Here is a 26,591-nt window from a genome sequence, read left to right as displayed (position 1 = left end):
GATTCCGGAATCATGCTGGTAACACAGCACAAGTTGGAGAACTTTGATGTTCTGTACTCAACCCAGGGATGTACTTCGGCCCATCATGTATAACTTTTAAGACTCCTCTTAGATGTGACTTGTTTGAACATTCATAGGATAGCGGAGTTATTGGAGCTGCTTTGTTTCTTCTTTTGTGGTCTTGTGGCATTCCAGGACAACGTATTTTATTGAAACTATTGATTATCATGCTGTTACTTCATCTAATTTGGTGAGCTCCAATAGATTGCTTGCATAATGTATTGCTTTCGGATTTCCAATGCTAACTATTCTATTCGTTCTTCCAGTCTCTATTTTGCAGAAACACATACAAGGCCTGCCAGGTAGAGAATTCTAGTATCCCTTTCCCTTGTCATCTTTTTCTGCACTCTACTCAGAGTGTGCAATGAATCATCCAGCTTCAGTGTCATTTTTCTATTGCTTTCTACTTGTGTATAGGTCTCATGCGTGATTTATAAACTTATAATTCATGACATGTCAACTTAAGTTAGCAGTTGATCTCTGTTCTATTTAAAGTTTACAACTGCTTAATTTCAGATCTGCCATGTTCTGCACTAACTTCAAAATGAACCTGGTGGGCTGAGGCCATATTTAAATATGAAACAGGCAAGTTGCAACCATATTTTTGAATAGGGAACAGCCAAATTGCTGGACCTTTGAAGCACTCCTTTCTGCCCCTTTTTTTTTCAATTAGATTGTTCATGTACACCAGATGGTTTTATGACTCAATGGCCTGTCGAACTTGGCACTTCGGAGTTCACATCTTGGCATGTGAACACAAATAACTCTATTGCAAGTTGGTTTGCCACATCTTGCTTCTGAACTGAACATGCAAATTCATATTGCCAGTGACATTAATGGAGTTGTGGGTGGGGGGGCCATGACAGATCAACAACCTATCAGATCATGATAAGATGATAAGACTTTGGGTCAGTGTCTTTTTGTTTGTTAGGGACACACTAAGGGCCTGTTTGGATTTTCCTACAGGATTGGGCTAAAAATTCTGTAGCATTCGTGGATTGGGCCAGTACAACCAGTAGGATCCTATGCTACAAGCTGGGCTGGATCTATATTTATAAAATATTCTGGAGTAGCTTTGGAGTGGGCTCGTCCTGAATCCTATAGGAAGAAGAAAATGACCTCAGCAGGTTTTTTTCCTCCCTGCAGGAGTGGGCTGAGAAAGGTTTAGTTTACATGGGCCAGGAGTATTCTGTAATCCTAGAAATCCTTTTTCCAATCCTGAGAATCTAATAAGATTATCCAAACAGGCCCAAAGTTGAAGATCTAGCAGGTGGAAATTATATATTTGAGTAAAGAGGTTTCATGATGAGTCAACTGTTTGTTCATTTTTTTCAGATATTGGAATAATTTGAGCTAGTGAAGTATCCAAGGGTTTGTTGTACGAGTCGTTATCTGACTCTTTATAGTTTGTCACAGAACTTTTAAGTTGTTCATTGAACTTTTAGATTGTCATTTCACTTTAAGAAGACCCAACTTTTGAAGTATATCATATGTTTCTTTTTATTTTTTCAAGTGTGGGAGTCTTTCTTTGAGTGTGAAGCATCTAGGTGAGCCCTGCTTTGAAAGTAAAGTAGGTTTGAAGTTCATATTTATTTTGGATTATGTCGCACTTGTTCTTAAGCTTTTTATGTGCACGTAAAAAGTCAAAAAAAAAAGTGATGACTTCCCCATACATTGTAGGCTAGGGTTGTATGCTGTCATGTCTGCTTTTTTATTTTAGGCAAATCCACTAGGACATCAGTTTGGAGGTGAACCAAAATGGTCATCATGCCCTTGCTTGTGGGCATGGTTCAGGAGCTAAGGAATATCAAGTTCTGGACCATAACTGTGGAGCGTTATAGTCATGATGCTTGCTTGACAAATCATTCCTCTCATTAATCATTGCTTCTGGGGCTGTATCTCTTTTCTTTGCAGATTATTCAATATCTTTTTTTCAGAACTCCATTGATCTTATCTTTCTTAGGGCCACTTTTGTTCTTGACCTGTTAACACAAGTTTGAGGAGCTTCTCGATAGAAATTTTATTAGATCTGTCACTCATGACCATCTTGTTCCATTTAGTTCTCTTACCCTTTGCTTATATATGATGGAGCTCTTGTATTTCTCCAACACTCCATTCTTTTCCCTGTTTTAAACTTCTTAATCCATCTTAACATTCTTATCTCTGGTTCATTCATCTTGTGTCTGTGTTTCATTGTTAATGAGCCATACAGCAGCTAGATAATTTAGGTCGACAACAAATCCTCTTATCCATCATTATTAGTTAGTTTTCTCATCTAGATGATTCACATTATTGGAAAAGCAAAGGTTATGTTTCTTTTGCTGCCTGGGAGGTGATGTTGAGGATGTAATTGCAGCATAGCAACCCATTTTCGAGGGCACACTAAGAAATTGACATTTTATTAGTGGAAAACCAGCTGGAACATCTGTTAACAGCTGAGAGAATAGGGTTATGTCTGCCAGTTCCAGTGGAATCTCTGATGGAAGCGAAGGCACTGGCAGTCGAGGATGTTTGATCCATTTGAAAAATCATGTTTCCCTAGCGTTTACTTGGCACGATCCTCTTTCCTTAATGGTTTCTTGGTTCGAAGTTGCCATCTGAAATTGAATGAACAAACTGACCTATTAAAACAGGTCTGTTGAGTATTTCAGGTTTTCTCCCGCTATAATAATGCCTGGCTTGTAATGTCTTTTTGATCGCACAAGTTTTCAGATCTTTGCTGGTGTGCGTGAGCATAAATATCAGTTAACCGTGATTGATTTGCAGGACAGCTACATATGATGAACTCACATTCACTATATTTCCCTGTCCTGTTCAGTGACTTTTACATGCTGCGTGGATGGTGGTGGATTGAAATAGATTCATCAGTGGGTAACTGAAAAAAGAGAAGAAATCTGAAAAAAATATTTTGAGTTTCTGAACTCTGAAACGTGAGCACCAGAACAAAGCTTTTATTCTGTATGGTTCAATATATATATATTGTTTACAGGATTGAAACCATAGACTGTTGTGAGAAACAAGCACTCTCTGATTTGCTGTTACAACAACTGATTTGCTGTTACAACAATAGTGAATTTAAAGTTTAAATATCCGGTTGGATTGCTTGGGCTGAAGCTGATGTTTGAAGATCAGATTTGTTGGAGACAGATTACCTCGAACCAAGCTTATCCCAACGTCATGCCTCTCTTTGGATGGGTGTTCGTTCCGATTCTCAAGCCCTCATCTTATCACTCCATGTTACGTGGCTTGAGAACGGATGGTGTTTCGCTAATATCCTCCCTCAAGATGTGTCGGGGCGTGAGACACAGCTTGTTGCAAAGATGTTGAAGGGCGGCTTTGGGGAGAGATTTGGTGAAGATATCAGCAAGTTGTTCCGTAGAGGAGACATGGCGTGTGACAAGTTGACCAAGAGCAACCCGTTCTCGAACAAAGTGATAATCTAGCTCAATGTGTTTGCTTCTAGCATGAAAAACCGGATTAACTGTCATATAGAGAGCACTCAGGTTGTCACAAAAAAGAACTGGAGAAGTGCGTTGAGGAACACGCAAGTCACGCAAGATAAAGGTGAGCCACATGAGTTCTGCGGTGGTATGAGCCATGGATCTGTATTCTGCTTCTGTGCTAGATCTGGACACAGTAGTCTGCTTTTTGGCACACCATGAGATGAGATTACGGCCAAGAAAAGTGCAATATCCAGTGGTAGATCGTCTAGTGTTAGGACATCCTGCCCAATCTGCATCAGAGAAGGCAAAGAGATCAAGTGTAGAGTGTGAGCTGAAGTTTAATCCAAGATCTAACGTCCCTTTTACATAGCGCAAAATACGTCGAACCATTTTTAAGTGGGAGTAGCAAGGAGCATGCATGAATTGTGACACAAAATTAATGCTAAATGCTAAATCTGGTCGAGTAAGTGTGAGATATTGTAGAGATCCAACTAAACCACGGAAGAAACTTGGATCTTCAAGCGGTGTGTCATCCTTGAGACCACTGGTTTTGCTCTCCATTGGTGTTCCCATGGGTTTGCAGTTAATCATTTGGGCCCTGTTCAGAATTGTGAAAGCATAGTGAGTTTGAGATAGGTGAAGACCATCTGAAGTAGAAATGGCTTCCATTCCAAGAAAGTGATGAAGTGAGCCGAGATCTTTCATGGCAAATTCTTTGTTCAAAACTGCAATGAACTCAGTTAGCAAATCGGGGCTGGATCCTGTAACTAACATATCGTCAACATAAAGGAGGAGAATTAGTGTTCCATGAGATGAATGACAAATGAATAAGGATGGATCAGCTAGACTGCAAAAGAAACCGGACTGCAAAAGAAATGAACTGAACCGATCAAACCATGCTCTTGGAGCCTGCTTTAGGCCATAGAGAGCACGTTCAAGTTTGCACACATGGTTAGGATAAGCGGGATCCGTCATTCCAGGTGGTTGAACCATGTATATATCTTCTGTGATTCGACCATGGAGGAAGGCATTCTTTACATCTAGTTGACGCATTTCCCAATGACGAACCAGTGCAAGGCTGATGACTAGTCGAATGGTGCCTGGTTTGATCACAGGAGAGAATGTTTCGGAGTAATCTACGCCATCAACTTGATGATATCCTTTAGCTACAAGACGAGCTTTCAACCTTTCAAGGGAACCATCAGCTTTTAGCTTTGGTTTAAAAACCCATTTTGCACCTATCACATGCATGTCTGCCGTGCGAGGAACTAATCTCCATGTTTTGTTGTGATGCAAAGCATCCAGCTCTTCTACCATTGCAGCTCGCCATCTAGGGTGTTGGAGTGCTGTTTTGATTATTTTGGGTTCCTGTGGAATATCATGCCGAGTTACAATGAGTGCATATTTGGGATTTGGTTTTACAATACCATCTTTGAGTCTCGTGATCATGGGATGTGTGGAAGCAGCGGAAGTCAGTTGCTCGGGTGCAAGATGAAGAGATTCCGAAGGTAATTCAGGTGCTGCAATAACAGCATCATGATGTCGTTCTTGCTGATCAGTAGGTGAAGTACGGACCATGTCTACATTCTCTTCAGAAGTTGTGGGTAGGCTGGAAATCTCGCTAGCAGATGTTGAAGGTGTATTATCTGCAGAAGAAGTAATTTGGGCTGGTTGATAGAGAGTTCTGGAGACATTGATATCACTCAGAGGTATGTAAGATGGGCTGTCTTGGTGTGACATATCCTGCAAAGATGAGCAACCATTATTGTGAGTGTCATGCAGAACAATCCATTCATTAAATTCAGATATTGGTAGTGTGAGGAGATGGAGAGGAATTTGTTGAGTTGTTGTTCGATATGGGAAGATATTCTCAGCGAACGCAACATGTCGTGAAATCAGAAATTTTCGTGTAGGGGGGTGATAGCATTTGTAACCTTTGTAGTTGTCACTGTAACCTACAAAGACACAAGGGATTGTTTTAGGATCAAACTTGTTTCTTCTTGTTTCCCAAGTATAAGGGTAGCATCGTGAGCCGAAGACCCTTAGACTAGAATAGTCAGGATGCCGTTTATTCAACTTGAAGTAAGGAGTGTGGAACTCAATTGCAGAGCAAGGTAATCTATTCATTAAGAACACAGCTGTATGAAAAGCTTCCACCCAAAATTGCTTAGGTACACCACTGTGAAAGAGCATGGTCATGCCAAGTTCTCTTATCACTCGGTGTCTTCGTTCAACTGAGCCTGTCTGTTGAGGAGTATTTGGACATGAGATTTGATGTAATATCCCTTCGTTTTTGAAATGTAAAATCAGTGTTGCATTTATAAATTCTCCTCCTCCATCTGAATGAAATATTTTTATTTTCTTGTCAAACTGCCTGTAGACATAACGCTCAAAAGCCAAATAAGCAGAAGAGAAATCAGATTTGAGACGTAAAGGAATTAACCAACAATATTTAGAGTAATCATCAACAATGCAAGCATAATACCGAAATTTTCCAATTGATAACTCTGGAGCTGGACCCCAGAGATCACAGTGAATTTTATCAAATAAATCAGAACTAACAGTCTCAGACTGATTGAAGGGAAGTTTACTTAATTTTCCTAACTGACAACTCTCACAAGGAGTAGTTGTTTTATTCGACCCATTACTCCTAATTAATCCCTTAGACTTTAACATACGAATGGCAGCGACTTGTGGATGCCCAAGTCTCTGATGCCACACCTCTTCCGTTGCATTTGTAAACCGGTTTGAGAACTGGGCTTGATGAGGAGGTGAAAGCACATATAAGTCACCCTTGCGTTGTCCTGTCATCAGAGTTCGACCTGTCTCTCGTTCCTTTACACAAAAATTTATATTAGAAAATTCACAATTCAATGGAAACTGATCTGTAAGTTGACTCACTGAAAGAAGATTACGAGCTAATGAAGGAACTAATAATACATCTCTCAGAGTTAAGTTTGCATTACCATGTTTAATCTGTGTATCACCAATTGCTTTGATGGTTAGAGCATCCCAATTACCAACTAGTACAGAATCATTCCCAAAATAAGAACGTAAATTAAATAGGAGATCTGAATTACCTGTCATGTGATTGGAAGCACCTGTGTCAGTTGTCCATTCAGTATCCTGCACTGAAGTATCAAGTGTGAGAGCAGCTAAGGCTTGTGGAATTTCTTCAGATTGAACAGGCTTCCTTTTGTATCGTTCCCAACAGATGGTCGCAATATGGCCTTCTTTCCCACAAATTTGACATGTTTCATGTCGGTAGCGCTCTCGTTCAGCAGGTGTCATGCGCTGAAGGCGTGTTCCATCTGGTAGAATTGGTCCAGTGGCTCGATTACCTCCATCTCGTGATGTTGAAGCACTGATGTTGGTTGGCTGAAACCCGCGTCCCTTGGAGGAGAAATCAGTTTTGCTGATTTTGGAGGCACTGTGATGTTGATGGTGTTGCCGTTGGCCATAGAAAGCCATTTGTTGAGGTTCCTGCCATAGAGTTCTTTGCTCATACCCTTGAAGAAGGGACACCAATTCTGAATAACCTGGCATTGGTGGTTTGAGCATGGTGGTGACGAAGGTCTCATACCGAGGACCAAGGCTGGTAAGGAGTGAGTAAACTTTCTCTCTGTCATGAACTGGACAGCCAATGGCAGCAAGGCTGTCACACAGTTTCTTGAAGGCACGAAGATGATCAGTTAGTGTTGTAGCTAAATCCTTCTTGAGATATGTTAGTTGCTGTTTTAAGGTGAATTCCCGTTCTTGGGAATCCTGGGCGTAGGCTTCTTGGAGACCATCCCACACCTGTTTGGCAGTTTGGAGTCCTACAACAAGGCCCAGTGCTTCCTCAGTCAGGGTGCCGATGAGCCACCCTCGAAGCAGACGATCAGACTTCCTCCACTGAAGATAGTCTGAACTGAACTGGGTCATGTCTGTTGGTGATGTTCCTGGAGTGTACATGGTCGGAGCTGCCACGTCTCCTGTGAGATGGCCATGGAGATCTTGGCTTTCGGCCAGTGCAATGACCTGCTCACGCCATAAGGGGTAGTTATCTGGGGTGAGCTTGAGGGTAACGAAGTTTCCAACATTGAGTGAGATGGTAGCCATGGCGATTAGCAGATGAGAAGAACTCCCAGTGCTCACAAAGGCTCTGATACCAAACTGAAAAAAGAGAAGAAATCTGAAAAAAATATTTTGAGTTTCTGAACTCTGAAACGTGAGCACCAGAACAAAGCTTTTATTCTGTATGGTTCAATATATATATATTGTTTACAGGATTGAAACCATAGACTGTTGTGAGAAACAAGCACTCTCTGATTTGCTGTTACAACAACTGATTTGCTGTTACAACAATAGTGAATTTAAAGTTTAAATATCCGGTTGGATTGCTTGGGCTGAAGCTGATGTTTGAAGATCAGATTTGTTGGAGACAGATTACCTCGAACCAAGCTTATCCCAACGTCATGCCTCTCTTTGGATGGGTGTTCGGTCCGATTCTCAAGCCCTCATCTTATCACTCCATGTTACGTGGCTTGAGAACGGATGGTGTTTCGCTAATACTGTTCAGTGACTTTTACATGCTGCGTGGATGGTGGTGGATTGAAATAGATTCATCAGTGGGTAACGTGAACTTTGGGAGTGCCTTGGATGAGTTCTGCCTACATCAAGGTTAAGGCCCCATTTGTCAGTTGTTAGCGGCAGAACTTTCGGAAATAGAGCTTTTTGAAGTAGAGCTTTTATAAAAAGCTATTTGCTGTTTGGTAACTAGATTTCTAAAGTGCTGTAAAATTTTAATATGTGTTTGGTAAACAAATTGAGAAAATACTTTTAGTATGATAAAATAACTATAAATAACATTATATACGATTATACAACAAAGCATAATAAAATATGATACATCTTAATACATAATATATGATATAGTATAATATTACTATAATATAATATAATATTATTGTAATATAGTAATAAATATTGTATATTATAGCATAATACTATAACATAATTTGATATTATATAATATAATTATAATATTTATTATGGGTATTGTTTGGGGGGAATAAAGTTTCCCCCCAAATGACATAAATGCCCCTAAGAGCCGTACAACCTCCGACCCCGGACAGCCGAAGTCAGCGTCCGACCTCGGAACGCTCGGCCACAAGACGACCGACCCCGAAACCTCCGACCTAAGAGAAACCCCGATGTCCGAGGACCGTACTCTAACACCCCTCCGGCATTTACTGCGCATGGCCGCTGTAATCTTCCGGCACACCCAATAATAAATGCGGATCCCCGACTTACTCCACAATAAATGCGCATGGCTCCTGACATCTACGGATCCCCAGCTCTCCACGGCAAATCGACCCAGCAGGGTCTAGTCGACTATGATAAGTCTCTGATCTCGGCCATACCGCCGACATCAGTGCAATGATTCGCCTGACCGAGCGCCGACCTGAACAACATGCCAAGCCGTACTACGGCCTCGCCCTGTTACATCATAGGTAAACCGTCCCCCGCATATAAAAGGGAGCCTTGGCCTCTCAAGATTGGATGGGAACATTCATACACCCAAAAAAATCACTGTTTATCTCCTTCTCCCCACTATTTGCCCCCTCCCTGACTTGAGCGTCGGAGGGCCGGCGCCGGAGAACCCGGCCACCGGTTCGTGTGCAGGCACCCGGACGGAGGACGCCGCCAGCCAACGGATCGCCGCCCCGTTGCGAGGACCTGCTGTTCTTTCTCTCCGACCGCCCCGGACGGAGGACGCCGCCCGCCGACAGACCGTCGCCCCGCCGTGAGGACTAACAGTCGCTCCCTCTCCTCGACCGAAGATTGCCCCCGGGTCCAATTTCCAGCAACAGTTGGCGCTAGAGGAAGGGATCGAGTAGCAGTCATGAAGTTGAGAAGTAAGGGAGCCTCTAACGTCTTCCGGCGTCCCCCGCAAAGTCCTGGACACTCCGTCCAGAATTCTCCAACTCCGGCTGACCCAGCTCCTCAGGTCCAGCCGGAACAGTTCAATGCCCTGGTACAGCAAGTCCAGGCCCTGGCCGCCGCCGTTCAGGGCCTGCGGCGCGTGGAGGCTTTACCGGCACTTCCCCCGCAGGCCCAGGCCCCGCCGGAGTGTCTCCCCAACGGCCCGGTTCTCCCCAGCCAAAATTTGCATGGCTCCTCCAGAGCCAACAATGGAGAACGAGCTTCTCCCCGGAGAGAGTTACCGGGAGAAGGTTTCGACCGGAGACCCCAACTTTCTGAGGCGGAGTCAGCCCCGGATCACCGTGAGCTGGCGCAAACCACAGCGACAATCCCACGGGTGGGGGAGCTCGACCGAAAAGTCGAGCATCTGGAGCGCCAGATTGCGGCACTCCACAGCAAGAAGGCAAGACAGGAAGGGGACTTTGAGTTCACTACCAAGTCCCCCTTCTCCCGCCAGATCGAGGACGAGCCAGTTCCCGCGAGGTTCAAAATGCCTCAGGTGGAGCCCTACAGCGGAATCACCGACCCCCTCGACCACTTGGAGAGTTATCGGGCCCTCATGGCCCTACAAGGGTCCTCGGAGGCCATACTCTGCAAGGCCTTCCCAGCAACCCTCCGAGGGACCGCTCGGCTTTGGTTCTCTGGTCTGAAGCCGAACACGGTGTCCTCTTTTGAGCAGCTCGGCAGGCAGTTCGCCACCAACTTTGCTGCCAGCCGGCGCCAGCGACGGACATCAGACTCCCTCCTGGACATCAAGCAGAAGGAGGGGGAGTCCCTCAAAGAGTACCTGGACCGCTTTACCGCCGCCACATGGGAGGTTCGCGAGCTAGACCAGTCGATAGCCATGTCGGCTCTGAAGACTGGGGTCCGCTCCTATCGATTCCTCTTCTCCATCAAGAAGAGCTTCCCGGCCGACTTCACCGAAATGCTGGCCCGAGCCCGGAAGTACGCCAAGGCCGAGGAGGCAGTCGCCTCCAGGCGGGGGGCAATCGAGCCCACCTCGAAGAAGCGGAAGAAGCGCCGCGAGGAGCGCGGTCGACAAAGGAGCCGGTCTCCCCGCCGAGAGAAGAATCTCCCCAGACTGAGGAGCCCGCCCCGTCAGCAGGGGCGACCTCAGCAGAGGACACCTCCTCGTCCGAGGTCTCCACCACGGCCCCGGACGTACCAGGCGAGGTACGAGAACTATACACCCGTCAATGCTCCTCGGGCCGAGATCCTGATGGAAATTGAGGGTCGGGACTTCTTCCGACCCCCGCCTCCTATGCGAGACACGGGATTTCTCCGAAATTCCAGGAAGTACTGCCGCTTCCACCGAGATCGCGGGCACGACACGGAGGACTGCTTCCAACTCCGGGACGAGATAGAAGCGCTCATCAGACGGGGAGTACTGAACCGGTTCGTGAGGAACCGACATGAGGAAAGGAGGCCGGCGGAGAATGTCGCACCAACCGAAAATTCTGGCGGCAACAGGCCTATCGCCGGCACCATCAACATGATTGGGCGGACCTCGGCAGGAACAGCCGCCCAGGGAGCACCCCCGAAGCGCCCACGCACTGATGAAGTCATCTCGTTCTCGGACGAGGACTTAGAAGGGGTCGAGACCCCTCACGATGACGCTGTGGTCATCTCAATGATTGTAAATAGGTTTGATGTAAAGCGTGTCCTAGTTGACAATGGAAGCTCAGCCAATATTTTGTACTACCATGCCTACCAAAAAATGGGGTTGACAGAAGGACACCTCCGGAGAATCAATGCCCCGCTGGTCGGGTTTACCGGAGATGCGGTCCCGGTTGAAGGTGAGGCTAGCTTCCTTGTCACAGTTGGCCTCGCCCCCCGGGAGAGCACTGTGAGGATGGACTTCCTGGTGGTCCGTCTGCCCTCGGTCTACAACGCCATCCTTGGGCGCCCAGGGTTAAACGCCCTTCGAGCCGTGGTTTCAACTCGCCATTTGCTCATGCGGTTCCCCACCGGCCAAGGAGTGGGCGAGGTCCGCGGAGACCAACTGGTCGCCAAGCAATGCTACATGGCGGCCCACACAGTAAAGCAACCAGCCGAGGCACCAGACCGCCCGATGGGCCCTTCACTGCCCATAGAAACCCTCGATGCGAGGGACACCCTCTGGAAGAAGCAAGTAGAGCCCGGTGAGCTCCTTATTCAAATCCCACTACAAGAAAATTTTCCCGAGCTAACCGTGCAGGTTGGCTCCGGCCTCGGCGCCCATGAAAGGAATCGCCTCGTCAGCTTCCTGCGGGACAACGCTGACGTCTTCGCCTGGTCGCCCGCGGACGTGCCAGGAATTGACCCCGAGGTCATGGTCCACCGACTCCAGGTGAGGCCAACCAGCAGGCCTGTAAAGCAGAAGAAAAGAGGCTCCGCCCCTGAGCGACAACGAGCTGCGGCCGAGGAGGTGGACAAACTCCTCGGAGCCGGCTTCATCCGGGAGGTCTCCTACCCGGATTGGCTCACCAATGTAGTCCTCGTAAAGAAGGCCAACAGAAAATGGCGTATGTGCGTGGACTACACCGACCTGAACAAGGCCTGCCCAAAAGACAGCTTCCCTCTCCCGAGCATCGACCAGCTCGTCGACTCCACTTCAGGACACCAACTGCTAACTTTTATGGACGCCTTTTCAGGATACAACCAAATCCGAATGGCGCCAGAAGACGAGGAGAAGACGGCCTTCATCACCGACAAGGGCACCTACTGCTACAAGGTGATGCCCTTTGGCCTGAAAAACGCTGGGGCCACCTATCAGAGACTGGTCAGCCAAATCTTTAAAGACCAGATCGGCCGGAACATGGAAGTCTATGTGGACGACATGCTGGTAGAGAGCCAAGCGGCGGAACACCACATAGCCGATCTCAACGAGACATTCGCCAAGCTCAGAAAATACCAAATGAAACTCAATCCGGCGAAGTGCGTGTTCGGAGTCACCTCGGGCAAGTTCCTGGGTTTCATAGTGACCCAACGCAGAATTGAAGCCAACCCGGAGAAAATCCGGGCACTGCAAGAGATGTCGCCTCCAAAGACAGTTAAGGAGGTGCAGCGGCTCGCGGGGCGGGTAGCCGCCCTGGGAAGGTTTGTTTCTCGATCAGCCGAGCGTTGCCTCCCCTTCTTCAAGAGCCTCAAACGGCCGAAAGACTTCCGGTGGACCGAAGAATGCCAGCAAGCCTTTGAAGAGCTTCGGAGCCTTCTGGCCTCTCCCCCGCTGCTCACCAAGCCCCAGAAGGGCGAAATTCTTTACTTATATCTGGCCGTCTCCCCAGCTGCAGTAAGCTCGGTCCTCGTCCGGGAAGAAGACAAGCTCCAAAAGCCGGTCTATTACACCAGCCGGGTTCTCAGGGATGCTGAGACCCGATATTCTAAACTTGAGAAGACCATCTTCGCTCTCACCATCTCGGCTCGGAGAATCAGGCCTTACTTCCAAGCCCACACGATAGCTATATTAACCGACCAGCCTATGAAGCAGATATTGCAGAGGTCGGATCGTGCGGGGAGGATCGCCAAATGGGCGGTCGAGCTCGGGGAATTCGACCTAGAATATCGGCCCAGGCTGGCTATCAAAGCTCAGATACTCGCCGACTTCATCGTGGAGTGCACCCTTCCGGACGACCCCGAGCCGCCATCTGAGTCCGTGGAGGAGACCCCGAAGCAGCCATGGGTCCTGCACTCGGATGGGTCTTCGACCCCGGGGGGCAGCGGGGCCGGACTTATCCTCACCAGTCCAGATGGAGTGGTGGCCGAGCAAGCTCTGCGCCTCGAGTTCCCGGCCTCGAACAATGAGGCCGAGTATGAGGCTCTCATCGCCGGGCTCAAGCTGGCGAAAGAACTAAAAGTGGGAGACCTGACGGCCTTCAGCGACTCCCAGCTGGTGGTGAACCAGGTCCAAGGAGATTTTGAAGCTAAAGAGCCATCCATGCAAAAGTATCTCCAAAAGGTGCGGGAACTCACATCTGCCCTGAATTCTTTCAATATTCAGTATATTCCCAGAGCGGAAAATCTCAGGGCAGACCAGCTATCCAAACTGGCCACCTCCCGCATGAGCGAGCTTCCCAAGGGAACAGCGCTCGAGTATCTTCGGGTCCCCAGCACGGAGGAACCCGAGCCCACTATGTGCATCGACTCCGAGCCAAGCTGGATCGACGGGCTCGTCTGCTATCTTCAGGACGGAACTCTACCTCATGACGAGATGGAGGCTCGCCGAATCAAGCGCCAGGCTCCCCGGTATGTCTTGTACGAGAATAAACTCTATCGACAATCATTTACTTCTCCCCTTCTCAGATGCCTCCGCCCCTCCGAGGCGGACTACGCCCTCCGAGAGGTCCATGAAGGGATCTGCGGAAATCACCTGGGGGGTCGAGCCTTGGCCCATAAGATCCTGCGGCAGGGATACTACTGGCCCACACTCCAGAAGGACGCAACACATTTCGTCCGCAAGTGCGATCGGTGCCAACGAAACGCCAATATCCAGCGCCGACCTTCAGCTCTGCTGACCTCCATCATCGCCCCCTGGCCGTTTGCCCAATGGGGGATCGACATCCTGGGGCCCTTTCCCCTGGCCACCGGACAGAGAAAGTTCCTGGTCGTCTCCATCGACTACTTCACCAAATGGGTCGAGGCCGAACCTGTTGCCCGGATCACCGAGCAAAAGATGCGGGACTTCGTGTGGAAGTCTATAATCTGCCGATTCGGACTACCCCGTATCCTTATATCTGACAATGGTCGACAATTTGACAATGTTCATTTCAGGGAGTTTTGCTCTGAGCTCGGCATTGATCATCGCTTCACCTCGGTTGCCCATCCCCAGACAAACGGGGAAACTGAGGTAACTAACCGAACTATTTTGCAGGGACTCAAAGCTAGGCTTGATTGGTCCAAAGGACAGTGGGTCGAGGACTTGTACAATGTCCTTTGGGCGTACCGGACCACGTTCCGACTGCCCACGGGAGAGACCCCCTTCAACCTAGCATACGGCACTGAGGCCGTCATCCCATTGGAGATCGGCTTGCCTTCTCCGAGGGTGGAGCATTACGACCCCGATACCAATTCCTCCCAGCTCAGGAGCAATTTGGACCTCGTCGAAGAGACAAGAGAGGTCGCCCGGGTGCGCATGGCGAGATATCAACAGCGAACGGCCCAATACTACAACTCCAGAGTTAAGCCCAAGCTCTTCAAAGTAGGGGACCTCGTCCTCAGGAAAGCCGAGGCTTCTCAACCAACCGAGCAAGGAAAGCTCGCCCCAAACTGGGAAGGACCGTATCAAATCGCCCGGGTACAACGGCCAGGGGCGTACAAATTGAAGTCCCTGGAAGGGACTCTGATCCCACGAAGCTGGAACTCCGAGAATTTACGAATGTACTACTAGTGAAACCCCAAGGGGTTCAAGATAATCAGGATAATGGACTCAGCTCCTTTTTCTGCAAATATTTCTCTCATTTTGATGACTGTAATCCTCTTCTAATATTGGGTCGTCTGTGATCCTCAGATTCCCCGGCCAAAATCGGGATGCCTCGAGGCTCGACCGTAGAGTCCCAAACTCCCTCGACCTCGGGAAGAATCGCAGGACGGTGAAACGTCGACTGGTGCAAGATTCCTCGACTAAGGTCGAGATGCCCCGAGTGTCGACAGTGCGTGCCCAGACCCCTCGACACTTCGGGAAGACGGGGTAGTACCTTCGCAGTCCCCCGTGGCGCTCAACATCAACAACGGGGTAGTACCTTCGCGGCCCCCCGTAGCGCCTCCTCGACTAAGGTCGGGATGCCCCGAGGGTCGACCGTAGAGAACCAGACTCCCTCGACCTCGGGAAGGCGCCGTGAGGGGTGGAAAGGGTGGCTCCACCCGGGGCGCCACAAAGTGGACCCCCGGGAGCGGTCGACGATCCCCGATCTCCGAAGCGAGCGATCCCTCGACTAAGGTCGGGATGCCCCGAGGGTCGACCGTAGAAAACCAGACTCCCTCGACCTCGGGAAGCGTCGCCGGTCGGTAGAGCGTGCCAGGACCAGCCGACCTGACGAACGATCCCTCGACTAAGGTCGGGATGCCCCGAGGGTCGACCGTAGAGAATCAGACTCCCTCGACCTCGGGAAGGCGCCGTGAGGGGTGGAAAGGGTGGCTCCACCCGGGGCGCCACAAAGTGGACCCCCGGGAGCGGTCGACGATCCCCGATCCCCGAAGCGAGCGATCCCTCGACTAAGGTCGGGATGCCCCGAGGGTCGACCGTAGAGAACCAGACTCCCTCGATCTCGGGAAGCGTCGCCGGTCGGTAGAGCGTGCCCGGACCAGCCGACCTGGCGAACGATCCCTCGACTAAGGTCGGGATGCCCCGAGGGTCGACCGTAGAGAACCAGACTCCCTCGACCTCGGGAAGGCGCCGTGAGGGGTGGAAAGGGTGGCTCCACCCGGGGCGCCACAAAGTGGACCCCCGGGAGCGGTCGACGATCCCCGAAGCGAGCGATCCCTCGACTAAGGTCGGGATGCCCCGAGGGTCGACCGTAGAGAACCAGACTCCCTCGACCTCGGGAGGTATCACAGGTCAGCAAAGCGTCCACGAACCCGCCGACCTGACGTGGGATCCCTCGACCAAGGTTGAGGCGCTCCGAGGTCCGACCATAGGGTCTTAAGCCCCCTCGATCTCAAAAAGGGCTACAAATCAACAGAGCCTCTCCATATCCTCTCAACTCCGGCAGGAGTCGCCGGGTCCATGGGAAGCCCGAGCCCCTTTTACAAGTCAAAAATGACTCCGGAGGTCGACGAGGAAGGGAAGCGACCTACTCCACCATGCGAAGCATGACCCCGAGAATGCAAGAGGTACACCCAACTAGACGCCCTCCTTGTCAAATTTTATCTACATATTGCCGAGCGGGATCTCGTCCAATGTTGGAGTCTTATTTTGCCCCAAAGCCGGGCTTCTTCGCTGGGTCGGCTTAAGACCGACCTCCCAACTTCATTATGCCTGCTCTGTTCGTCAAGTCTCCGCAATCCGTACTAAGGCTTCATAAAGTAGGGCCCAACTCGGCTCTTCTAAGTAAACTCCGATGTCCAGCTGAGAAAGTGGTCCCGGCCACGAATGTACCAGCCAAGCACAGGTACCAAGGCAATCTTTGGGAATCCCAGCCTTGTTCACCGAAATCTCGGCAGGGTCCGAGAACGATAACTATGAAAACCTTCGGCAATAACTTGTTTATTAGCCCGCGCTCCCTATGAGAGGTTCGGAGTTGAGTTTGGAAACCCGACTAAACTCCCCGAATAGCGGCACGAATAGACCTATTCCAGTCCCACTTGAAGGGCTAAGGCCCGACCTCGGTGCCTTAGGATTTTCCTAAAGGCCGAACGTGGCAACTCCCACGACTCTAAGATCCGAGTTATAGGACTTAGAGAAATTTTCTAGAAACCTAAGCTCGGAGCTCCCTTTGGTCGAGACGACTGGAATCCGAGAAGGCTAAGATATAGCCAGGGAAAAGGGCAGCTTCGTTAAACAGCCCAAAGATTAAAATACGAAGTTAGAGGTCGTCGAGGCGGTTAGCTAAGGTTCTAGCCTCATCCACGACAACAGAGGGAAAGATGAACACAGAATGACAAAAACATTTCTTCATTAACAAAGGGCCGGAAGGCCAATTACAAAATTGGAAGTCGGCCACTCAAGGGCCGACCCCGGATACAATGGAAAAGAAAAGAAAAATATACTAAGTCCTAAGCGGCGGGAGCCACATCCGGGGGGTCATCCGGCACATTGATGACCTCATGATCTTCCTCCGGAACAGGCTCGGGGCCGGGAGCAGGAGCTTCGGGCGCCGCCTCCGGGACAGCGTCGATCTCGGCCGCCGGGGCCGCCTCCATGACACCGACCGCCTCGGCTACCCCCGTCGAAGGCTCGGCGGGGTCCTGCTCGTATATTCCCGCCTCGGACGTCAGGATGGCAGGAAGGGCTTGCACGTCGGACCCCCAGCCCCGGTCCTCCCTCGGACGGACCGTCGAGAAGTCGTACTAAGGGCAGTACCGGCGCACCTGCTCCCGGAAGTTCTCGAAGCCTCGAAGGAAACCGTCGACCGTCTCCTCCTCCAACATGTCGCGGAACTCTTGCGACTCTTTGAAGAGTTCCACAGCATGCTCGGCTCGTTCGAGGGCCCTCCTCTCCCGGGCCTCAAGTTGCCCGAGTCGGAGGCGCAAGACCCCCTCCTCATACTCGAGGGCCGCGACCCTGGCCTGGACCTCCCCTAAGCGCGCCTCCGTGCCGCGCATGGTTGCCCTGGTCAGGGCATGAGCCGCCTTCTCCTCCTCGAGCGCCCCCACCATGGCAAGGCGCTCAGCCTCGGTGGCTGTCCACCGAGCCTCGGCCGCGGCCAACGCCGCCTCCAGCTCGGCGACTCTTTTCTTGGCCGGCTCCAGTTGCTGGCCGAGCTGTTGAACTTCTTCCCGATACCCATGGGCGATGAACGCCATGGTGTCGAGCTCGAGAATATGCTGAAAAGAAAGAAACGAGGGTATTGTGAGTTGAAAAGCACATATGTACGCTAAAAACTCGGGGAAATTAAGAAGGAAGCTTACCCGGGCAGTGTTGCAGTAAGCACTGCCGACGACCTCCTCCAGCGAAATACCCCGGAACACGGCCCGGTCCGCTGGAAGCACCGCACGCCGCAACATGGAGCGTGCGACCTCGGCATCTTGAAAGGCCGAGCGCCCCTCGGGAATAGAAGAGTCCGGCTCGACCAACTCTTCTCGGAAAGCCCGGGAAGAGCTCGGCACGATCGAACCCGAGGTCCCGGAGCCGCTCGCCTCGGTGCCTCGGGTAAGCCCGGGTCCTGGCTGCTGCGGCCGGACCACGGACGGCTCCCCCCGCTGGGCAAGGGGGATAGGGCAAGGAGGGGCCGACGGGCCCGCATCACCAACAACCCGCTCCCGCCTCGGGTCGGCTGCAGGGGCCCCCGCCTCGGGGCCACTCGTCCCGGCCGACGAAGAAGCGCCGTCCGTCCTCGCCCTCTTCCGAGGCTGGGGCACAGCACCCCCGGCCTCGGCCTCTCGCCTCCTCAGGCGAGAGAAAAGTGATGTGTTGCTGGTCGGCATGCGTGGAATATCTGAAATCAAGAATTTTGTTAAGAGTCAGACCCGTGACCGTAAAGACGGAGAACAAGAAATAAATAAATAGAATAATGCAACCGCCCTTACCCTCGGGGCGCGCCGAGCTCAGACCCACGCTCGCCAGGGCGTCCTCCCGCAGGAGCTCGGTCAGGTCGTTGCCCCTCCCGAGGGCTCGCAAAGAGTCCAGGGTCCTCAGCTCCCTCCCCGTGGGCTCGGAGAGTTTGTTGAGGGCCTTCAGCCGAGGGTGTCCCCACCTTGGCTCGAACCCCCAAGGCGCCGCAGACGCCAGAAAGAAAAACTTCCTCTTCCACTCGTGAATCGAGGAAGGGGCGCCCCGGAAGAGTGACATACCGCCCCGAAAGGCGAAATACAACCACCCTACGTCCGCCGGGTTTTTCTTTAACAGAAAACACCGGCGAAAAAGGCCTACCGAAATCGGGATCCCGTGCCCGAGGCACAGGGATAAAAACCCGATTATGGTCCTCCATGAGTTCGGAGCCAACTGCGCCGGGACGAGCTGGTACTCGGCCAGCAAGTTGCTCACGAACTCATGGGCGGGAAAACGCAGGCCCGCCCAAAGTGTCTCGCGGTAAACCGCGATCCGACCTGGGGGCGGCTGCGTCACCCTGTCTTTCGGCCCTGCGGTTTCAAGGCGAAACCCGGGCTGGAAGAAGAAACGGGAGCGGATTAACTCCAGCTCCTCTTCCGACAGATTCGACCCAACCTCTTCGGGACCGGAACCCATTCTCACGGAAGAGTGGAGCAAAAGTTAAGAGTAGAAAATGGAAGTTGACGAGGAGGAGAAAAGAGGAAACCCTAGTGAAAACAGGAAGAAAACCTACTGGACATTGCCGGAAATCGCTCCGGGCACCACCAGCAAGATTCAGCTGAGGGAGGAAGCAGGGGGGAAAGACGACGAAAATAAGAGGCAGCCAAACAAGACCTTTAGGGCAGACTCGTGGGGTTTATATAGACCCCCTTGACGGCCCAGATCGACGGGGTCGGTTCCCATCCCCCCGACCGAGTTGCGCCACGTGTTGACCTCGGAAGCCGAGGCACCGTATTCACTCCGGTTTAATAAATCGGATACGAAATCGAAGCGTTGTCCCATCGGATCTCGGGGCCTCATCGTGGGTCCACAGAATCAAATCGTCTTGAGGAACGAGCGGACGTAACCCCCGCTCCCCTCGTTTAATAAGATCTGGGACACGTGGAGCCCCGATGAGGCCTCCACTTCTTCGGAATTATGATCCAGTAACATGAAATCGAAAGCGTCCGACCTCGGGTCGCGCCGCGTGTCCGTTTCAAACTCCGTAACGGCACACTCATTAATGAGCCAGAAACGTCGATTACGGAATCGAGACACCGCCTCGACGAGCTCGAGGTCCCCCGTCATTAATCCGCCGTAAAATGATCCTGGCGATTCAAGAAGCATGATGATACGAGCTCCATCATTAGCTCACCGGATAAAGCAGCCTCGAGACGCCAAAGGGCGCGTATCTCACCATGAAAGCTCCGGAAAGCACAAGGGGGCGGGCGAGACCTTCCCCCCAACCTTAGTGACAGACTTTACTTCCCACGTCCGAGCCCCATAAGCCGCTCGAACTCGGAAGTCGGGGGGTAGTGTTGGGGGGAATAAAGTTTCCCCCCAAATGACATAAATGCCCCTAAGAAGCCGTACAACCTCCGACCCCGGACAGCCGAAGTCAGCGTCCGACCTCGGAACGCTCGGCCACAAGACGACCGACCCCGAAACCTCCGACCTAAGAGAAACCCCGATGTCCGAGGACCGTACTCTAACACCCCTCCGGCATTTACTGCGCATGGCCGCTGTAATCTTCCGGCACACCCAATAATAAATGCGGATCTCCGACTTACTCCACAATAAATGCGCATGGCTCCTGACATCTACGGATCCCCAGCTCTCCACGGCAAATCGACCCAGCAGGGTCTAGTCGACTATGATAAGTCTCTGATCTCGGCCATACCGCCGACATCAGTGCAATGATTCGCCTGACCGAGCGCCGACCTGAACAACATGCCAAGCCGTACTACGGCCTCGCCCTGTTACATCACAGGTAAACCGACCCCCGCATATAAAAGGGAGCCTTGGCCTCTCAAGATTGGATGGGAACATTCATACACCCAAAAAAATCACTGTTTATCTCCTTCTCCCCACTATTTGCCCCCTCCCTGACTTGAGCGTCGGAGGGCCGGCGCCGGAGAACCCGGCCACCGGTTCGTGTGCAGGCACCCGGACGGAGGACGCCGCCAGCCAACGGATCGCCGCCCCGTTGCGAGGACCTGCTGTTCCTTCTCTCCGACCGCCCCGGACGGAGGACGCCGCCCGCCGACAGACCGTCGCCCCGCCGTGAGGACTAACAGTCGCTCCCTCTCCTCGACCGAAGATTGCCCCCGGGTCCAATTTCCAGCAACAGGTATTTTGGTTCAAAAAGAAAAAAAAAATATAAATCATATCAGTTTTTTGATGCATGCTAAAAGTGTTTTTTCGAGGAAGTTCTATTTGGAACTTCTTTCAAAAAGTTATTTTAGCTTTCTGGCAAAGCTAACATAGCTTTCTGATTTTTTTAACAAACCCTTCTATTCCATCCAAAAGTATTTTTAGAGGATCAGAAAGTGTTTTCTGCTCCATCAAAAGCTCTGCCAAATGGGGCTTAAGCAGTTTAGGGGGGTTAGGGGAGTGCTGGTCCCCTTCTCCTCCTCTTTTCTTTTCTTTGGGCGAGGGTGCTAGTCTATGTTCAAGGGAATTTTGGTTTTTGGCTGGGGGCACTTTCACGGTAAGGTAACACCGGAGAAACAATCCTTCCTCGATTAAGAAATGCCCAGCTCAAAGGTAATATTACAATGCCAGTCCACTAATCGATCTCTTTACCTATGAAGAATTATGTACCACGAAACCTCAAGCATGTCAAGAAGCCATCTCAGGTCAGGTACCAAGGTATTTCAGTGGCAGACCATAAATCGAACATTATAACAAGGGAAGGAAACGCGTTGGGGTGCGTGTCAGTGTACATGAAAGGTAAATGCAAATCCTCTTAAAACGCCGCTTGAGGATAAGTTGTTTATTTCTCGTCTACTGAGAATTTCCGTGTCATGAAGCCACTGGTCCCATGGCGTTCACGTTTTTGCAAGGACGTGAGGAATTCTAGGTTGCCTTCCGTTTAAATTTTTTTGTAACGTTACAATCAGCTTTTGGAAGCCCATGTCATGTTATATACTGCGTGATTGGTATTGAAGTAACGTCCGTTCTAGCTGTTTTTTTCTTTTCATATGATCAAAGCGTTTCCCTTTTTCGTGCATGCAGCCCATGTCTGTAGGATTTTTGCGTCTGTTCGAACCTGTCCAATTTAATATATAAATGGTCAAGAATTCCAACAAGGACATAATCTGTTTATTAAACAATACAACAAGACTTACGTAGAGTTGTTCTGCTCTTCATTTCAGGGATATTACAACCAGACTTACATATAGTCGTTATACTCTTCATTGGAGGGAAGGATTGAGGTGTCATCCTACTGGCACAACAACGATGGACGCTCCAAATTGAGAACTGCTCAGCACCGTTTATCATAATTTATATCATAAAAAGCTATAAATGTGTCAAAAATCGTGTGCTTTTTGAGGTTTCCTTTCTGTGCTTCAAGCAGGCATACAAATTGATGGTAGGTTAATGTTCGTGTGTGCCAACAAGTATTAGCATAACATTGTGCTGAGTGATTAAAATAGCATATTTTTGGATCCCTTGATTTATAGGCAAATGTCTCCCAAATCAAATGTTTTTTTCTTTTTGGTTTCGAAGTAGTTTTTATCTTCTAAATCATAATCAATGGTATTGATTTTCTATGCAGAATCTCTATCATTAATTTTGATTTGATGAGATTGTAACTTCAACCTTGCCAAAAGAAAGGTAGACCTGGTAGGTTTATATTTGTTGGTCCAGACCACTTGATTTAACATGGTAGAAACACAAGTTGATTTGACAAACATGGCACTAGCTTGTTTCATCTATTATTTATGGTTAAGTCATGAATTTCTCGTTCAATTAGTTTATTACTCTGTTAAGTCAATTGATTATTAAATAAATAAATTCAGATTAAGTGGGTTAGGCCTCTAAATCCAGGCATGATGATTTGATGAACAAATTATCCGTGCCAATTCGTTTATGATATGTATTCCTGAGCACTAACCTAGCCGGACTGGGCGTATTTACAATAGCAGTGAAAAAAAATATCCGGCTCAAGTTTGTCCTAGCTTGTTTTCAGGACTGAACTTTAGAATTCGAGCCCGGCCTGGTGGGAAAAGCAAGAGTCTACATTCAACCCGACCTACTCTCAAGGGAGGCCCGAGAGAGAGAGAGAGACTAGAATTTCATTTTTTTCCAATACTAATTTTTGGCTTGCTTGATCAAAGGCCTCCTTGCCTGCTGCATTTATTTACTTCCTCTGCATTCCACAGGGTTGCTGCCTTTTGAGAGGTAAAACATGTGAAACCTCTCTCTTTCATAGCTTCCTAGTTTGATGTTCCCCCCAGCATTGCATGCTATTGTACTCGGCAATCGATTATATCCGGTAGCACATGTTGGCTTTGCATGATATTAGTTGATGTAATAATGTTTGCTTTAGGAGATCCGTTTTAAGTGTTCGCTGTGATGGGGGAGAAGGGCTTCCTTCCTCTTCTTCGGAGGTCCGTCCTCCTCCTCCTCCACCTCCTCGGCGACGGCTGCGGTCTTCAGCTTCTTTAGCTTCTTGTTCCAACTCTCTGCAGCCCATGATCCAAAAAGCTGGAGATCTAGCCGAATGTTCGAAGCTATCGAGCTCATATCTGAAAAATAGGCTCGAGTGGATCTACCCATAGTGATCGAATAGATCCAGAATCCGAGTCGTGCGGCTAGTGGGATGCGGTTGATTTATGACATTCGCTGACTTTTAGGTGAGTGCGCCTTCCATCGAGCTACTTATGTCTATAAGGAAGTTAACAGTGTGGCGGACTAGGTGGCATCCTTACGGCTCAGCATTTCGGAGGCTTTATTTGGAACAATCAGGCCCTAGCTCCATCTCCTCTGTATTCTCTTATCATTTTTGACTTTATGGGCTGCATTCATACTGGTTGTGTGTGGGCTACCGTTGTAAAAAAAAAAAAAAAAAGGGCTTGAAGGCTGGCCGAGTTGGATTCGGATCCGGCAAATTTTGGCCCACCCGAACCCGGCCTGGGTAAACACTAAACAGTATCAGATAAATCAGATTCAAATCCATATTTCAGCGTCGGATTCGTTCGGAATTGCGCGGGTCCTCGCGGCGGACGAGCACGCTTTGTAATGTTACCGCCTCTCGCTCTCTCTTTCAGACAGCTCTCCCCATTGTTTATATGACTTTATGAGGCGAGGCATCTCCGGGAGGACCATCTCGGCTCTCTCCATTCCATCATCCCATCCCCCTCCAAATCCCACCATTATTACCACCTACCCGTACCTCTCCCTCCTCGAGACATCCTCCACCGTAAAAGAAGTGAAGCAACTGCACGCCCATGCCATCGCCTTGGACCTCGTCCGCTATACCTATGTCACCAGCCGAATCCTCGCCCTCTACGCCTTCCACCCCAACCCCGACATCCACTCCGCCCGCCTGGTCTTCGACCGGATCCCCGAGCCCACCATCTTCAACTGGAACACCATGATCAAGGCCCACTCCAGAACCCCCCACCCCGAGAAGGGTCTCCTTTTTTACTCCCACATGAGACGCCGAGGGCTCCCTCCCAACATGCACACCTTCCCCTTCGCCATCAAGGCTTGCGCCCGCCTCTCGTCTCTGTCCCAAATCCACGGGCAGATTGTCAAATTCGGGTTCTATCTCGACGTCTTTGTGACGAGCTCTCTGATCAGGTATTACTCTCATCTGGGTCGCCTGGAGTTCGCTTCTCAGGTGTTCGACGAAAGCTCTAACAGAAACTTAGTGTGCTGGACCAGTCTTATTAGTGCGCATTGTGCTCGTGGTCTGGTGGATAGAGCGAGGGAAATCTTTGAGCGGATGTCCGAGAGGAATGAGGTTTCTTGGAGTGCAATAATAACGGGTTATGTGCAGAACGATCGCCCCGAAGAGGCGATCGAATTGTTTCGCGAATTGAAGCGTCATGGGAGCGTAAAGCTCAACGACTCGTTGCTTGTCAGTGTTCTGAATGCGTGTGCTGGTTTGGGTGCTGTGGAGGAGGGAAGATGGATCCATGACTACATCGACAGGAGAGGGACACATTATGGGGTCGAGCTAGGGACCGCCCTCCTAGATTTCTATTCAAAATGTGGCTTCATAGAGAGTGCGAGGGAGGTGTTCTGCAAGATGGCTTGCAAGGACGTGACGGCTTGGAGTGCAATGGTCATGGGTCAGGCTCTAAATGGGCTTACCCATTCAGCCATCGAGACTTTCTCTGAGATGTTAGGGTGCAAGGTTATGCCGAATGCCGTCACCTTTGTTGGGGTTCTGACCGCCTGCAATCATGGAGGTTTGGTAGATGAAGGGTGGGCTTATTTGGAGGACATGAGCAGGGTTTATGGTCTGTCTCCAACGATCGAGCATTACGGATGCGTAGTCGATCTCTTAAGCCGTGCCGGGAGGACGGCTGAGGCCGAAAGGTTGATCCGGTGCATGCCTATGGAACCCGACGGCGCCATATGGGGGGCTCTGCTCCATGGGTGTCTGATGCATGGAAACGCTGAGCTAGGAGAGAGAGTTGGCAGGCGTGTGATCGAGTTGGAGCCCCACCATTGTGGGAGGTATGTGGGTCTGGCCAATGTATATGCCGCGATGGGGAGGTGGGAGGGCGCCGTGAAGGTAAGACGGGCGATGAGGGACAGGGGAGTGGCACCTGCTCCAGGTTGGAGTCTGATTGAGATAAATGGAGTCGGCCACAGGTTTCTAGCTGATGACAAAGGCCATCCCCGACAAGAAGAGATTTACAGGATGTTGGGTGATCTCAGTATGGAATTGGTATCCTGAGGCAATGGGGCTGTGCCATGATTGATGTACGGTAGGTCTCTTGAAGAGGAGCACAAGCATCTATTTGGGTGTTCAAGTATGAGCTTCTATTGATCTTGCATTGGTCTGGAAATTTGATCTATTTGATTCAGTTTTTGGTGCTGCTAGAAGCAGGCGTATGCTCGAATCCATTAACTGCCATGGAATGGGTATTGTTGCGCTTCTCAACTGGCCTGATATGGAGCCATTTGATTTCATACATTATGAGTACGGACACATACAATAATATCAAAAAATATCAGGTTATGAAGTGTGTTAGACAACTTTCTCTTTTCGGCCCACAGGATGCCTCTAAAATGAGCTATTCAGTCCGCCGCTTCGTTGGCCTTTTGCTTAGTCTGAAAGGTCATTTTATTTCTCATAAGGCCCATTTGATTTATATTTAAGTGTACTTGAGAACTAGCTTATTCTTTTTGGATTGGATCCGTCCATCACACATGATGAAACAGATTTTTGCAGTCCTCTTGGGCATTTGATCATGGATACCGAATTGCCAGTTCCCATTTGTAGCTAGAAACCATAATTCTGCGGACTGGCATTTGTTGGAGGCACATTGGAAGTGATGCCGGATCTTGACAGAAGGTTTGGGGTGGAAGAAGTAGATCGAATGGAAAGATTCTAGAGGCGGTTCTGCTCGGTACCATCATACCTATCCGGGATGATGTGATGGCAATGACTTCTTTATTAGCGACGGTGAAAGGCTGTGAAGGCTGGTTATTTCATTAATTGGCGAAGTATCGGCAACCTCAGAGTTCGCTTTAGAAATCAGCTTCAATGCTGGTTCTTTATTTTATTGATCCACCTATGAGTGCGAGCAGTTGGACAACTCTTTGCTAGTTAGAAGTAAGGCTGGAAAACGTCTTATTTATGCATGATCATTCATTTGTAATGGCTCATGTTTTGTGCTTAATGTAGTATTACATTCGTACCTGTTTTTTGTTGGTAAGTTATTAACATTTGTACTTGGAATAAAGCACATTGGCAGGCTAGCTTTTCAGAA

At 49.9% G+C, this 26,591-nt stretch overlaps 2 protein-coding genes and 1 pseudogene across 4 annotated transcripts in view; 2 read left to right on the top strand and 1 right to left on the bottom strand.

The window, feature by feature from the left end:
* LOC103717115 (U4/U6.U5 small nuclear ribonucleoprotein) overlaps positions 1-246 on the top strand; it is a 5,212-nt gene extending 4,966 nt beyond the window's left edge. Inside the window, exon 2 of the mRNA XM_008805378.5 lies at positions 1-246. The gene's annotated coding sequence lies outside the window, so the exon portion shown is untranslated.
* Positions 149-26,591, top strand: LOC103717113 (pentatricopeptide repeat-containing protein At5g06540 pseudogene; annotated as a pseudogene). 2 transcript variants are annotated; one of them, XR_016399520.1, is made up of 4 exons: positions 149-250; positions 327-362; positions 22,011-22,228; positions 22,829-26,591. The product of XR_016399520.1 is annotated as a pentatricopeptide repeat-containing protein At5g06540 pseudogene, transcript variant X1 (transcript). The 2 variants fall into 2 exon arrangements; XR_016399521.1 differs by having other exon boundaries at positions 245-362; positions 22,829-23,040; positions 23,189-26,591.
* On the bottom strand, positions 17,186-19,170 carry LOC148703033 (uncharacterized). Its single transcript, XM_088701865.2, has 3 exons — positions 18,633-19,170; positions 18,015-18,541; positions 17,186-17,930 (listed from the first exon to the last, which is right to left on the bottom strand). Exons 1-3 carry the CDS (start codon positions 18,892-18,894, stop codon positions 17,454-17,456), a joined length of 1,266 nt encoding a protein of 421 aa, XP_088557991.2. The 5' UTR covers positions 18,895-19,170; the 3' UTR covers positions 17,186-17,453.

Source organism: Phoenix dactylifera, chromosome 2 (assembly GCF_051530095.1).
Source record: "Phoenix dactylifera cultivar Ajwa chromosome 2, Ajwa_hap1_PhDact_Kaust_v1.1, whole genome shotgun sequence".
Taxonomy (NCBI): Eukaryota; Viridiplantae; Streptophyta; class Magnoliopsida; order Arecales; family Arecaceae; genus Phoenix; species Phoenix dactylifera.
This window is presented reverse-complemented; position numbering and strand designations above follow the sequence as displayed.

What these genes read in the sequence shown, in the direction of transcription:
- LOC148703033 (XM_088701865.2), bottom strand. Translation starts at nt 18,894, where the DNA reads ATGTCACTCTTCCGGGGCGCCCCTTCCTCGATTCACGAGTGGAAGAGG. An exon ending in GAGCTCGGCGCGCCCCGAGG is followed by an intron (nt 18,542 to 18,632) that starts GTAAGGGCGGTT and finishes TCTTGATTTCAG; the next exon opens with ATATTCCACGCATGCCGACC. An exon ending in CTTACTGCAACACTGCCCGG is followed by an intron (nt 17,931 to 18,014) that starts GTAAGCTTCCTT and finishes CTTTCTTTTCAG; the next exon opens with CATATTCTCGAGCTCGACAC.